General features: G+C 41.1%; 1 protein-coding gene across 2 annotated transcripts in view; it reads right to left on the bottom strand.

Moving 5' to 3' along the window:
* The window catches only part of LOC124612758 (alpha-tocopherol transfer protein-like), a 149,506-nt gene that overhangs the window by 28,534 nt on the left and 104,597 nt on the right, over positions 1 to 16,375 (bottom strand). For both annotated transcript variants that reach the window (XM_047141151.1, XM_047141152.1), the window contains exon 6: positions 13,693 to 13,798. In XM_047141151.1, coding sequence (XP_046997107.1) covers positions 13,693 to 13,798 — 106 coding nt within the window. The remainder of the gene's footprint in view (positions 1 to 13,692; positions 13,799 to 16,375) is intronic.

A 16,375-nucleotide genomic window follows, 5' to 3' on the forward strand; every position in this document is an offset into this window, starting at 1 on the left:
TGCTCAATATACAGATTGAATAACATCGGGGAGAGGCTACAACCCTGTCCCACTCCTTTCCCAACCACTGCTTCCCTTTCATGCCCCTCGACTCTTATAACTGCCATCTGGTTTCTGTAAAAATTGTAAATAGCCTTTCGCTCCCTGTATTTTACCCCTGCCACCTTTAGAATTTGAAAGAGAGTATTCCAGTTAACTTTGTCAAAAGCTTTCTCTATGTCTACAAATGCTAGAGACGTAGGTTTGCCTTTTCTTAATCTTTCTTCTAAGATAAGTCGTAAGGTTAGTATTGCCTCACGTGTTCCAACATTTCTACGGAATCCAAACTGATCTTCCCCGAGGTCCGCTTCTACTAGTTTTTCCATTCGTCTGTAAAGAATTCGCGTTAGTATTTTGCAGCTGTGACTTATTAAACTGATAGTTCGGTAATTTTCACATCTGTCAACACCTGCTTTCTTTGGGATTGGAATCCCACAGCATCAATACCCCATATTTTGTCATACTTCCGTATTTATTTAATGAACAGTTTACTATTTTATCAGTGACTTTATTCAAATGCTGATTGCAAGTACAGTGAAAAATTTAATTTAAAAGTGGTCAGTCACATTTGTTAGTGGACACCACGACTGTCAAGAAGGCATAAACAACTATTTAAACAATATTTAGCGATAACCTGTTGTCGTTTAAGGTGAGCGCAGATAACAAAGAATGCTTGCTTATTGATTCATTAACAAACCTTAATTCGTATTCGTAGTGCATCGTCTGAGTATAATTGAATGTTTTTAACATTTAGTTTACTTAAATGTTATTGTAGTATATTAGTTTACTATGGGAAAAAGATCGCCACCGTAGCTGAGTGGACAGCGCGCCGGCTTGCCATGCCGGGGCACCGCGTTCGATTACCGGCTGGGTTGAGATTTTCTGCCGTCTGGGACTGGGTGTTTGTGTGGTCATCATCATCCTCATTTCATCCTCATTGATGTGCAAGTCGCCGAAGCAGCCCCATCTCAAAAGACTGGCACCAGGCGATCGGGTCTACCCGCAGGGAGGCCCTCGCCACACGACACTCCATTTCAGTGTGGAGAAGTAGTCACTTTGCGTCAGATCATGTCTGTATTACATAAAAACACTATATTTGTGGTGGGGATGGCCTTGAAATCATTGCTAATACTAATGAAGTACGTGAACAAATGGACACACATATTGATGAAACGGGAGAACAAGCCTAAACTACACTACTGGCCATTAAAATTGCTACAACACGAAGATGACGTGCTACAGACGCGAAATTTAACCGACAGGAATAACATGCTGTGATATGCAAATGATTAGCTTTTCAGAGCATTCACACAAGGTTTAGCGCCGGTGGCGACACCTACAACGTGCTGACATGAGGAAAGTTTCCTACCGATTTCTCATACACAAACAGCAGTTGACCAGTGTTGCCTGGTGAAACGCTGTTGTGATGCCTCGTGTAAGGAGGAGAAATGCGTACCACCACGTTTCCGACTCTGATAAAGGTCGGCCTATCGCTATTGTGGTTTATCGTAGCGCAACATTGCTGTTCGCGTTGGTCGAGATCCAATGACTGTTAACAGAATATGGAATCGGTGGGTTCAGGAGGGTAATACGGAACGACGTCCTGTATCCCAACGGCCTCGTATCACTAGCACTCGATATAACTGGCATCTTATCCGCATGGCTGTAACGGATCGTGCAGCCACGTCTCGATCCCTGAGTCAACAGATGGGGACGTTTGCAAGACAACAACCATCTGCACGAAGAGTTCGATGACGTTTGCAGCAGCATGGACTATCAGTTCGGAGACCATGGATGCGGTTGTAACGTTGTTAATTTGCTATGAAAGCGGTGCTGATATTCAATATAAGCGGGTTAAAAGCCGTGAGCTGTCTGGGGAAGTTAACCTTGCATTACTGAGCAACTGTTTCACCAGGTATCCAGTCTAGCTTACCAAATTCCCAACCAGACTAACATTAATTATAATCTTTTAATAGTCATACGACAACCGGTGATATATATATATATATATATATATATATATATATATATATATATATATATATATATATATATAAGAGAATTTAAATAAAAGGAAATAAATCAGTTTATATTTGGAAATTTATTTTAACATTGATCATTGAAATTTCAGCATATTAAACTTGAGTCATAACTAAGCTGGTACCTTATTCAGGACTGTAAAAATGTGAATTTGTAATCTTACAGAACACATCAAATATGGAGCCAAGATTGGGAGACTGCATACAACACTGCATTTATAAAATAACACACGAAGAACGTTGAAACATATGCAAGAGGAAATTAACTACAACCAACCGATTCAATTTTCACCCAAAGAAGTTACGTTCGTAGCACAATCCTGTCCGTCATGTAATTACCACACACTGGTATACTAAATTCATTCTAACTCTCTGTGAAATCTTCCCGAAAAGAATATCTGAGGGCTACTTTGATGATTTCACCACATGCTTCACGTGGTCAACTTGGTTTACACAAAGAGTGTAACTCCACAATAATTTTGATAATTAAAATAAATTACATCGAAACGCAATTTCCTAAAGAAAAACCTCGAACTGGTTACTATCGTCTTACTATTAACCTGATGGGTCAAACAGTTGTATAAGCACGTGGTACTGGTATCATAAAGTACACCCCACGTGGGTTGAACATAAAGAAAAGTTACTATATTGAAAAATATTGTCAAGACGAGACGTTATAATCACACGAGCATTCGCATTTAAGATTGATGATCTTAGTTAGAGTTACTGATCAACACGTGGTTCCACATTACTCACAAAGTAGTGACAAAGCAACTACCGGAAGATATTCTGAACTTCACACGCGAATTACACTGCGTTGCAATTTAAGATAACATTAGATATTTTAGAGCTAAATCTGAAATAAAGGTGATTAAATTTTCAGTTAGGCTGACCTTAAGAAATGCATTGTCCTACGGACTTAGCAGACACGCGCTTAGCCGGAGATCTAACCACTTCAGACGCTCGCCGCGGACAGACTGACCTGCGCTCCTATGAGCGTGCTTCCCAAATACAAACGGAAGTGACCAGAGAGGCAGCTTCCTATACCAACATGACAAGGAACGGACAGAACCATACTAAGCATAGAAACCTCTCTGCATTTAGAAAGCGTAGCTACCTGTTCCGACGTTGGTCCTACTGTTCTCTAGCAGACAGGCTTGTCTGCTACCATCCAGCATGCAACTACAAATACATTTGCTCATTCATCCTCTCACACAGAAGGGAAGGGGGATGACAGTATTTTATCATATACAGTATATAAAAGAAAGCGGATGTACGTTCCGTATGAGACTGTGTGACATGAATTACATATAAACTGTGTTTTAAAGTGTAGTAGTGTGACAGATCGTTCTTGTTTATGTGTAAAAGTAAAACGTTTCACTGCTGAGTCTCCTCCCAGATAGTCAGAAACACCACAGTAAATAACCTGGGTGCACGAATGGCAAAAGGTAATTTTTTCTGATGAATCCAGGTTCTGTTTACAGCATCATGATGGTCGCATCCGTGTTTGGCGACATCGCGGTGAACGCACATTGGAAGCGTGTATTCGTCATCGCCATACTGGCTTATCACCCTGCGTGATGGTATGGGGTGCCATTGGTTACACGTCTCGGTCACCTCTTGTTCGCATTGACGGGACTTTGAACAGTGGACGTTACACTGCAGATGTGTTACAACCCGTGGCTCTACCCTTCATTCGATCCCTGCGAAACCCTACATTTCAGCACAATAATGCACGACCGCATGTTGGAGGTCCTGTAGGAGCCTTTCTGGATACAGAAAATGTTCGACTGCTGCCCTGGCCAGCACATTCTCCAGATCTCTCACCAACTGAAAATGTCTGGTCAATGGTGGCCGAGCAACTTGCTCGTCACAATACGCCAGTCACTACTCTTGATGAACTGTGGTATCGTGTTGAAGCTGCATGGGCAGCTGTACCTGTACACGCCATCCAAACTCTATTTGACTCAATGCCCAGGCGTATCAAGGCCCTTATAACGGCCAGAGATGGTTGTTCTGGGTACTGATTTCTCAGGATCTATGCACCCAAATTGCGTGAAAAATGTAATCACATGTCAGTTCTAGTATAATATATTTGTCCAATGAATACCCGTTTATCATCTGCATTTGTTCTTGGTTTAGCAATTTTAATGGCCAGTAGTGTAATTATCAAAGAATAAAAGAAAATTTCGAGTCAAACAGAGAAGGTATAAGGGTTAATACTGAAGAGTTACAGGAAAGGTAGGCTCTAATTAAGACTGATTATAAAATGTAAAATAAAAAGTGTGCACTAATCTTCAGCAGATATAAGGAGAACAAAGGATCAATCAAAATATTGAGCTGACAAAAAACAATGTAGCGTAGAAATGCTAATGATCGATACAGAAGGAGGAAGTATAGAAAGTAGTGAGGAGGTGCAGAAGGCCATCACAAGGGCGGATTTGAACTTGCTATTGCTGTAGCACCACTATTGGTGCTGAGCGGAGCACAGACGACACAGTACCAGTCAGTTGTTATCTAGAGTACGTCACAGTAGTTAAGTAGAGGCCTATAGCTGATCCTATTGGCAAAACAGCACATGCTAAACCAGAAACTAGAGTAGACTCTTAATCAGGCTTATTTACAACGAATATACAACATGATTTATGGTAACGTGATTGTTGAGTAACTGGATGAGCCAGCTGTACAACTCACTAGGGACAATAATGAAAATGAATAATTAATTAATGAGAAGGTAGGTAAGCATCTTCGTGGGTCAGAGTAAGCGCAAAACTGCTGTGGTTCCCTTTGTTCAATGTTAGTGACTCTTTTAAAGTGCTGTGAGAACAAGGCGTAATGTTTCAAAGTATGTTATGTCGTTTCTGAAAAATGAAGAGTCTGTTTCCGTTGTCATATGGTCGTGAGGTAGAGCTTCAGTTAAATTTCTTTGATGATATCAAGAGAACTAGAATTCTTATATATTTTGGAGTTTTTGGGTTTGATGTGAGAGGTTCCCTGCATGTACTGCCACATGATTCGAGTCACATGGAACCAAATGTAAAAATGTGGAACACAATTACTGGACAAAGAGGTACAAAATTTGGAAGATTTATGCTGGGCTCAGTTTCAGGAAATGAGGAAGTACCATATATTTTGATGTTCAATCACTGTGACTTATTTAGTGTTTGTATTTATGTGATACTTAAGTATCTTTGTATAAATAGGCAGCATCAGTAGGCTCCATTTTGAGTACATTTTTCATACGTTAAAATGTTTGTATGAATCAGTGTTCATTGATGCGGTGAGATAGTTTCTTCCACATGACTGGCAACATATTATGACGAATTCTTGAAAAGTTTGAGTGATTATGGAGTGTATAGTGATTTCTGTTAATGGGATTAATGAGATAGTGTAGAGTGATCTTACAAATGTTTGATTCCGAATGTGCTTACCATTCGTAGAGGTACATTTTCTTCAATATACTTTTTTTCAAATCTACCCCTACGGCTACGTCGGTACACTGCAGTCTACTGTTTGGCGCGTGGCGGAGGGCACCCTGAACACTACTAGTCATTTCCTTTCCTGTCCCACTCGCAAGTAAAACGAGGGAAAAACGACTGTGTGTATGCCTCCGTATGAGCCCTAATTTCTCGTACCTAAGCTTCGTGTTCGTTATGCGTAATGTATGTTGGAGGTAGCAGAATTTTCGTGCAGTCAGCTTTAAATGGCGGTTCTCCGAATTTTTTTAATACCGTTTCTCGAAAAGAATTTCGCCTTCCGTCAAGGGATTCTCATTTTAGTTTCCGAATCATCTCTGTGACTCTTGTATGTTATTCGAACCCACCAGTAACAAATCTAGCAGCCCGTCTCTGAACTGCTTGGATGTCTACCTTTAATTCGACATGATACCGATCAGGGACACTCAAGCAGTACACAAGAATAGGTCGTACTAGCGTGCTATATTCGGTCTCCTCTACAGATGAACTACACTTTCCTAGAATTCTTCCATAAACCGAAGTCGACGATTACATCTGCCGCGCGGGGTAGTCGCGCGGTCTTTAGCGTCCTGTCACGGTCCGCGCGGCTCCCCACCGTCGGAGCTTCGAGTCCTCCCTCGGGCATGGTTGTGTGTGTGTATTGTCCTTAGCGTAAGATATAGTAAGTTAGATTAAGTATTGTGTAAGTTTAGGGAGCGATGACCTCAGCAGTTTGGTCCCATAAGATCTTACCATAAATATCCAATTTCCATTACCTTTCCTACTGCAATCCTGCCATGATGGTTCCATTTCACATAGCTTCTCAGGGTTACGTCCAGATCCAAACGACGCGACTGTGACAAGCAGGACACTATTAATGTTGCATCCGAACATCACGGGTTTATTTCTCCTACTCATCTGCATTAACTTCGTTCATTGCTAAGGCAATTTTCTAAAGGCTTTGTGCAACATCGTCTTCGAATATCGTGACTGGATTGACGATTATGTAGTGTTAAGCTGCTACAGAGGTTTCCTCGTGTAGTTTTACGAACATTATGATGTCCGGAGGAGAGAAGCTGATAGAGGGTCAAGACACTCCCCTATCCTTGGGGTGGGAAACTGCTCCTGAAAGGCAGAAGAATCATCAGGCAGAAGAATGATCAACGGTATGAAGATGCAGTGGCCAATGGAAATGACTGCATTACAGACACGTAAGCTGCATCCACAGGACACGTGCTCTTTAACTGAGAAAGTGTCATGATGATCTCTACATCGGTGAAAGATTCCGGACTAGACCCCATTCTAATCTGTGGGAGGGGACTGCCAAGGGGGAGGTGATCAGAAAACAGGATAGGATAATGAAGAAAAGGGTAACGCACTAGGAATTTGGACGTACAATGCCAGGAGCTGGAATGTGATGGGGAAGCTTACAAAATCAGAAGAGAGACAAGGATAGGTTTATTGTGGACATTTCGTATGCAATGAGTTTTAATGTTAGGTGTAACTGTAGCGTAAGAAGACGTGTTGTTTATGGTTAGCCTTAATTTAATGATGTTCACTACGAATAAGGGACCGTCTTATTCAATGGGGACTGGTCTTTGAGCAAAACACGTGTACAAATGATCAGACGCGTTGTGAATATTTACATTTTCCTAAACTATCTGTCAAGATAAAGTGTTGTATCTCTCTTTGTGTATTGAGTAGTGAGTTTTGAGTATGTTATTCATGTTATTCCTTTTCTCTTGGCCTGCATGACATGAGTAAAAATGGTTTCTTTGCTCAGTGACAGCCAATGACATCAACCTCTTGAGTGAATAGTGATGTTACTACAATGACGGAAAACAATCGCAATACCGAGAAAGAGTTACCCAACATAAACAAAGGTTTCTCCATTCGGAAGATGCTTATTCAAATTTCGCACCAGTCACTTACGAATGACGATAGTAGCACGACTATGAGAATGGAAATCATGTTTGCATCGAATACACGTAGTAACGGTCGAGAGCGGTAGTTACCTTTGAGTTATGGCCTGCTGAGTTAATGTTAGTCAAGAATCCGTTCAAAGCGACAAAGAAACTATTATCAACAAGTCACCAGTTGTTAACGAAATCGTGTAATAGAGCTACGAGAAGCTCGATGTCCCTTGTGCCATATTGCGGAAAGACTTGGCATGAATGCGGTCGTTGTACATGATAGCAGGCAGCGTTGGTCACGAGAATGCACGGTGGTAAAATGACCGGGCTCCGGACGGGAGGGGAAAGACCATCATGGCTCTGGAGCGTCGTACTGCATCTGCAGCCGCAGTTCGAGCAGCAGTTGACAATACAGACACACAACGAACTGTTACAAACCGGTTAAGTCAAGGACAGCTACGAACCAAATGCCCTGTAGTGTGCATTCCACTGACACCAAAGCACCGCCATTTGCGACTTTTAGTGATGTCATGCGAGAGCTCTTTGTGGGACAGGAACCACGTCCATTGTGTTTGCTGATGAAAGCTGGTTCTGCTCAGTGCTGTTTGTTGGTTATGAGGAGTCCAACCTGACTGTGTGCAAGATCCACTGGACCTACACATTGGCCGCGCGGGGCAGCCGCGCGGTCTGGGGCGTCTTGTCACGGTCCGCGCAGCTCGCTCCGTCGTAGGTTCGAGTCCTCCCTCGGCCACGGGTAAGTTAGTTTGAGTTGGACTGAGCAGTGTGGAGGCTCAGGGACCGATGAGCTCAGCAGTCCCATAAGATCGTACCACAAATTTCCAAAAATTAAGACCTAGACATGGACTTGTGGGCTGTGATACGATTTCGTATGACATCAGGAATACTTTCATGCATATCCCACGCACTCTTGTCGCTAGTTTGAACATTACTTTACACAAACGAGTATGCAGGAGCGATCTGTATTTACTTTCTTAGGAGAAGAAAAACTCCTTAGCCAAGACCGCTATAAAATACTGTATTGTGGATAACCGGTTTCGGTAAACTATGTTACCACCGTCAGATCTGTAATGACGTTACAAAAGGTGATACAAACGATCAAACAATTAATGCCAGATTAACCCATAGAGGAATCAATGACAACATACCTTCTACAGGTTATTACAAACATCCTGTGCCAGAGGCACACAAAATCTTACCAACATATGGCATGAATGATGTGCTGGCACGTCAAAAGTAAAAGTTAAAATTACTATGTACACACATCATCACAACATAGCATCCATATAATCACACGTTATGCCTACTAGGGCGCCACAGAAATGGCACGACAGGCGTCGCTGCAGTGCATAGTCTCTACCACCAAAGGTCAAATACGTAATTTAAAACCAACCACGATTTCAGGTGTAAAAGTTTTGAAATGTTAAACAAAACTTCTTGATGATTTCTCCTTGACAAAACATAGTTGAGACATCCCATACATCACATTTACGATAAATGCAATACATCATCACAAAACTGCAAGTACCTTTATGACAGCATGGTTAAGTAAGCGCCAGCATAAATACCAAAGAAAATTAAAATTTTTTAAACATTACACAAATAAGTTAGACTGAATCCCTAAATAACTTACAGGAAATTATTAAAATACAGTGGTGTTCCACCCAAGGTCTGGAACTAGCGCAACTAATCTTAAAATTATACTATTACAGTGCAACACACAAAGCTTAGAGCACGGAAAGATTAGGCTGTGTGATTGCCTATATCAAGGCCATAATTACTACGGGGCATGCCAACAGAAAACGGTCAAAAATGCTTACAGCTTACATCTCAGATTGAGCGCGTGGACGTCTGTAACCAAATAATACTGAATAAAAACCCTACGAAAACACATTCTTTTCATTACATGAATATTAATTACGAACTAATACATATCGATGCCGAGGAATATTTTCATGTAGCCAACTATCTGTCTTCATCCATCAACATACACTTACGGAATCCAGTGCGGATGGAACTCTGCGTAACTTATAGAATACGCCAGAGATCCAGCATGGACTCAATAATTGATACTAGAATACATGGAAGCTCCGATTAATAAATCGTTCTATTACACAATTATACCTCGAACTCCACGTGCATCAGCATATAGTACCAACACATCATTCATGTCAAATTTTCTGCACCTGGGGATTTTTCGAAAAATTTTGAGCGCCTCTGCCACAAGATGTTTATACAAGATGTTTATAATAATCTTTACGAAGGTATGTTGTTATTGATTCCTCTATGAATTGATCTGGAATTAATTGTTTAACGGTTTGTAGCATCTTTTGTAATGTTATTGCACATCCGATTATGGTAACATAGTTTACCGAAACTGGCTTCCACAATACAATATTTTATTGCGAACCTGGCTAAGAATTTTTTTTTTCTCCTAAGAAAGCAAATTTATACGTCAGGTTGGAGATTGGATCCGTTGTGCTGCCATTCCTGAATGGCATTCCAGGTGTGATTTCCAACAGGATAACGTTCGCAAACATACCACTGGTGCAACCCAACACGCTCTACAGAATGATGACATGTTTCCTTTGCTTGCTCCGTCAACAGATCTATCTCGAATCTAGCACACAACGGACATCATAGGACGACAACCCCAACATCATCCGCAACCGGCATTAACTGTCCCTGTATTGACCTACCAAGGGCAACAGGCATAGAACTCCACCCAAAACACCTATACTTCCACTTGTACAACAATTCATGCATTTTCGCATGCCTGCATTCAGCATTGTGGAAGTTATACCGGATGTTAATAGTACCACTTCTTATAGTGAGGTTTTTGGATATTTTGTTTGAATTAAGGACATCACTATTGGTGGGGTAATGATTAAGCAACCCAAATCACACTTTTTTATTTCGACTACATTAAGATTCTCAACCTATGTTTCACTACAATTTAGGAAGGCAACTAATACAGGGGATAGGCAAAATAATGTGAACACCTGGACGTACTTGGGAATGGTTTATTAATAAGAGGTTGGACCCCCATTTGCCCGCAATACAGCTGCGATTCTTCTTGGAATATTGTCGTATAATGACCGTATAGTCTCCAGTGGAATGTTATGCCGTTCTTAGTTCAGAACCTCTTCTAACTCCTGTAGGGACGAGGGAGGCGGAAATCTGCTCTCCGAAAATTGCCCACAAGGGGTTAGATAATGCTGAAGTTTAGGGACTGTGTTGGCCAGGAGAGACGCTGAAGTTCAGTTGCATGCTCCTCATACCACGATTGTGCTGTCCAGGCTGTGAGAATATGTGCATCGCTCTGAAATATAACATCATTGTTGGGGAACAACATTTGAATCATGGTGGTCACCTGATCACCTACAATGTTCACATAATCGTTGGCTGTAACACGGCCTTTGAGAGTAATGATGGGATCAGCAGAATACCATGATATCGCTAACCACATGGTCACAATTCCACCTCCATGCTTAACCGTTGGAATCAAGCAATCAGGGTTGCAGGCATCTTTCGGTGTTCTCCAGATGTAAACCTGGCCCGATGTTGGAAATAACTAAACGTTGACTTGTCGGACCATATGACGTGTTTCCATTGATCAGCTGTCCAGGATTTATGCTCCTGACGTCATGTGTTACGCTTTCTTGCCTTGGTTGTCGCCACTAATGGTTTCGGTATAGCACCTCGTCAATGAATTTTCGCTTTATGGAGTTCTCGGCGGACAGTGTTGATAGATACGGGGTCTCAAATATGGCTATTGAGCTCTGCGGTCACTTTAGCTGCTGTAGTTTTGTGTTGTTGTGACACAATTCGTATTAGCATACGTCGACCTCTGTCATTTAGTTTTGGTTTGCTCCCACTATTACGTTTATAAGATGATGTCCTTCCATGTTTTGTGTAGGCTGTCATGACTGTTGAAACAGTTGCTCTTGAAATATTCAGTAAGTTTGTTGCCTTGGTTACTGAACCTCCAGCCAAATGGACCCCCTCAGTCTGCCCTCTTTGGAACTCTGTTAGGTCTTTCACTGCACGTCGACCTCGGCCTCCGAATGCAAATATGATGTGTGTACTACTCGTAAACAAACTGCACGGGTGTGTAGTCCGTATTGAACACGCATAGTCCAGCACTACGCGTGCCTTAACTGCGTTGTTCACCGTTAAACACAACCATCTCATTACTACCACCGTTCCCATTACGTTGAATATCCCCTGCAGTTATTTCTTTGAGAGTGTATGAGAGGCCACAACGTGTGCGTGCGTGTTCTCGCGCGCGCTTGCGTTTGTGTGTGTGTACCTGATGTGTGGCCGCCAAAGAACTAAATGAATGCGAGCTTATAAGAAATTATTGGCAGACAGACGGCAATTGAAGAAATATATATGGGACACAGATATAAAGAATCATGCCTTTTGGTAATGTGGTGGCAACCATTTTTAAGGTAGTTACGTATGAAAAACCGATCTAAAAGGTGAGATACTTAAAGTTACATATTTGAAATTGAGATTTTTTTATGTTCTTCACTGGTGAACTAGTTCATGACAGTTCTTTCTTTTTCCATCTTCTCTTAATGACTGATGTGTAACTTGTTGTAGGGTATTCAGTGAATTAGTATGTCTGAGTTAATTCTTATTTAGAAGTGTAGAATGAATGTTTCCCTGCACGATAATTGGTGACAGTTTGATAATGTTTCTTTCTTTTTACTGGAGTTGCCTATGTGATTTGTGGAGTATTATTTAATGCTTTAATGACTCTTGTTGTAGCGGATCTTCCAATAAGGACGGTTACATATTTTTTGTGTATTACATGGCCGTGTCACTGTGCCTTCAGTTTGTTTCTTCTTGGCTAGTCCTGGAACCCTTCTACCTTGTGTTCGCTCGAGACGTTGAGTTGACGAACATTTTTTATATGATTAGTGGTAGATGCTCAAGAATATGGAAAAATAATTGTTTTATGAATGAATTAAATTTGTTCTGAGGCTGTGCATGCGAATATTTTATCTTGTTTGTGTCATATCATTTGTAAGAGACTATGGAACTTGTATGCCAGCTCTAGGTGCTGAAGTGATGAACATTTTGTTCTGCATTATGCCGTGATAATGCTACCTATACGCGATGAAGCTGTGCCTATGCGCCGGCCGGAGTGGCCGAGCGGTTCTAGGCGCTACAGTCTGGAACCGCGCGACCGCTACGGTCGCAGGTTCGAATCCTGCCTCGGGCATGGATGTGTGTGATGTCCTTAGGTTGCTTAGGTTTAAGTAGTTCTAAGTTCTAGGGGACTGATGACCTGAGAAGTCAAGTCCCATAGTGCTAAGAGTCATTCGAACCTTTTTTTTTGTGCCTATGCAAAAGAGCGTACTTTGATGCAATTCAAGTTGAGGCAAGAGCAAGAGGCTTAAAATTAATACCACAAGATCGTTTACCAAACACACTTGGTTTTCAGTAAGTAAAGTTGCAGGGCATATCTTAATGATATGTGACACATCCTTACAATGGATGTATTGAGCTGCTATAACTTAGAGTTGTACATTTTTGCGATGTGCCTATAGGAATACATTATTGGACCTATTTATCTGAGGTGGCCTGGTAGGGGAGAGGAAAGTTAAAGGAGGGTCAGTTATATGAAGAACCCTGCAGCAGGCTCAGTATTATTGCAGTACATTGAAAGTGCTGTTATAATATGACTGGACATAAATCCCTAGGCAATTCACAACCAAATATCCTACGATGACTTGTCACTGTAGTTAGCGAGGGCGCAGCATAAGGGAAAAATGTTGATATTGTAACTTATTGTAATGCGTAGCACAGGTTATTGAGGAAGCTAGGTGCCCTTTCTCGTCGAACTTTGTCTCGTTATTTCAAAGTATTATTATTATTATTATTATTATTATTACTATTATTACTAGTATTATTTACGGCAATGTAGTAACTAAGCAGTGGAAAATGGCAGCACATAAATCTTGGAGCATACATTAAATTTCGTAGCTTTTGATTCCTGTAGATGCACACACAAAAGATCAAAAGAGACAAAATATAACATTGAGTGCTCTTAAGGTGGGGGTAAAAACATTATTACTTTATCTCTGTAAGCTAACTGTAGAAACTAATTCGACACCACCTTCACTCTCTGAAAATGAGATTTTCTCCCTATCAATATACGTAACATAAATCCAGAAATGTTGGGGGTCGCCGAAAAATTGTAAAATCAGTATATACCATAAAGTTTTTCAGCAGGTCCAGCGGATCCTCCGAGTTCATCTGGTACAAGCTCCCGTGGAACATAGTCGAAAAGTGTTTCCGTGCCTGGTAGATGAGTAACCACCTGGAAAATAATGAAGTTTCGTCAGCTACTGATTTTCTTACAGTTTAAAAGCAACAGAGGAAGTACGTAAGACAGACAGAGAGGAATAATTTTCCGAAAATATATGATCCCGTTTCCGCTTTACTGCACTTCGACTTATAGGATCTGTTAGAAATTTTAGAATTCCTGCACATCTAAGACTCATGTGGTACTGCTGATATTCAGAGAAAAGGCTGAGTTTCAAATTAAGCTAAGTATAACCAAATGTTGGTGAAAATAATTTTACTGTGTCACAGCAGGTTTTCGTAGGATGTGTAGGTCTAACTGACAGAAACTCCGCAGCTATCTAGTCTAAATTCCTTTAAGAAATAATTACCCATTATCAAAACGTTTTAACTGTTATCATTTGTCAGATTTAAAGTTCACCACTAAAACGGATACCATAGCGGTGACAGTGTGTACTTGATAGAAATGGTTGTCTTCAACGTAGGATTAGTTTACAAGCTTCATAATATGCATCCATTCTTTCCATTACCTTTTTTTGAGGTGAGGCGGAACTGGTTTCCTTTAGAGTAGGACCCTTATAAATTTTCAGTCACCTGCATGCGTTCATTCCACTACCTGTTAATTGACATGAGTGAGTTCCCAGTGTTTGCATTACAAGAAGGCTCACACTTAGGGCCTTCCGTGTAGAAACAGTAAAACAAGTAAGTATTGGGAATGTAGACCAATACTGTTGGTGAAGAGCTGGTCTCCAGCCGGCTGCAGAAGACAATGAGTATGATAGTCGTCGAAACGCTGCGATATTTTAACAGTCTCACTCGACTGACAAACCATTAATTTTTAACCAAGTGTGGACTGGGTAACTCTGAACCAATTATTACATTCCTGGTAGTCAGACTGATTTAATTTAGTCACTCAGATAGTGCTAAGTATCTGGGGGTCTGAATGATTAACAGTAGTTGTAGACACAAAGTTGCAGTTCCTTAGAAATCTGCTATTTTGTGCATTGTGACTGATAAAATATTTAAAAGCCACTAACTATCAGAAGGAGGGACGACTAGTGTATATTGTCTGGTTGCCAGGACAGCAGGGTCATTAGGAACAAAGCACAAGCACAGAAAGGTCGTGCACTTTCAAAGGAACCAGTCGAAGTAATTGGGGAAATCACTGAAAACCTCTACCTGGATGGTTGGTCGGTTATTTGAACCGTTTCTTCCCGATTTCGATTAAGTGTTTCAACAACAGCACCACCTTGTCGGTCCCATAACTGTCATGCAACCTGAATGATACTTGTTTCCCATATTCAAATATTTTGGTTTGTTACTCAAAGCGCCATTCGTAAGCTTCAGTACATGATCTAAATATGGATTAGAAGGATTTACTTGTATTATTCTTAAGCAGATTCTGGAAGTTGCTACCAAATTTAATACCATTATCACAGAATACCAGTCTCACTACATTATCTGCAGAATATTGCTTACGACATCTTAACATCAAAGAAGTTGATGTGGTAAAAATTAATCTTAAATGCTCCTGGCGAAGTTGACGATTCTTCCTGTAAAGTGATTGTCAGTGATAAACTGGGAATTCTGGCAAAAACCGTGCGATTTTATTTTTTAAGCCGTGAATAAAATGGCTCAAATGGCTCTGAGCACTATGGGACTTAACTGCTGAGGTCATCAGTCCCCTAGAACTTAGAACTACTTAAACCTAACTAATCACACACATCCATGCCCGAGGGAGGATTCTAACCTGCCACCGTAGCGGTCGCGCGGTTCCAAACTGTAGCACCTAGAACCCCTCTGCCACTTCGGCCGGCAAGTCGTCAATACTTAGACTATTTTTAGGCTACCCTCTTCTTTTACTATCTTGTGGTGCCTTTTTATCTTCATGTAACAGCTTCGACCAGAAACCTCTGTAATATGGTTTGAATACCGTCGTCTTAGATTACCCCAATTTCTCCGCTCTACGGCCCCCTTCAGCGATATGGTAACAGTTTCTGAACGCCACAACCGGTGTCACCTAACCGTCCCTTCTTATGGCAAAGGCGTTCCGCAGACTTTTTTCCTCACATTGATTTTAGTGCTTTTTTATGTTCATCTGACCAATTAATGCTTAACGTTCTTCATTATAATCACACTCAAGCTGCTTCTCCAGATTTACGAGCAACCGTGTTTGACTTCCATACAACTCAACGCTGCAGATGCGTAAGTTCAGGAACTACCTCCTCACTTCCTGATCAGTAAGTAAGATCGACAGAACTCTTTTACTGAAGACTTTTTTGTTCAGTGTTAGTCTATTTCTTGCTGCATGTTAATCTCTCTTACTAGATAGATTTCTTTCACTTCCAATATTGACGTTAAGGAAGTCTTCTTTGTGCTATACTTCGTTGCCTTCATCTTTTCTTCGTTTGTCTTTATCTGCTAAGGATGCAGTTCATTCACCTCAATAGGTCTACCAAGAATTCATTCGTTCAAGAAATTTGTTGTTAGCGTGCCTTGATGTTGCTGTCTATTCCCCTTTAACTTCGTCTTCTGAAATCTTCCATTACCTCTTTCATTATCCATCACAGCGTACGGCGTGAACACAGCTGTA

Source organism: Schistocerca americana, chromosome 4, assembly GCF_021461395.2.
Source record: "Schistocerca americana isolate TAMUIC-IGC-003095 chromosome 4, iqSchAmer2.1, whole genome shotgun sequence".
In the NCBI taxonomy this organism is placed as follows: domain Eukaryota; kingdom Metazoa; phylum Arthropoda; class Insecta; order Orthoptera; family Acrididae; genus Schistocerca; species Schistocerca americana.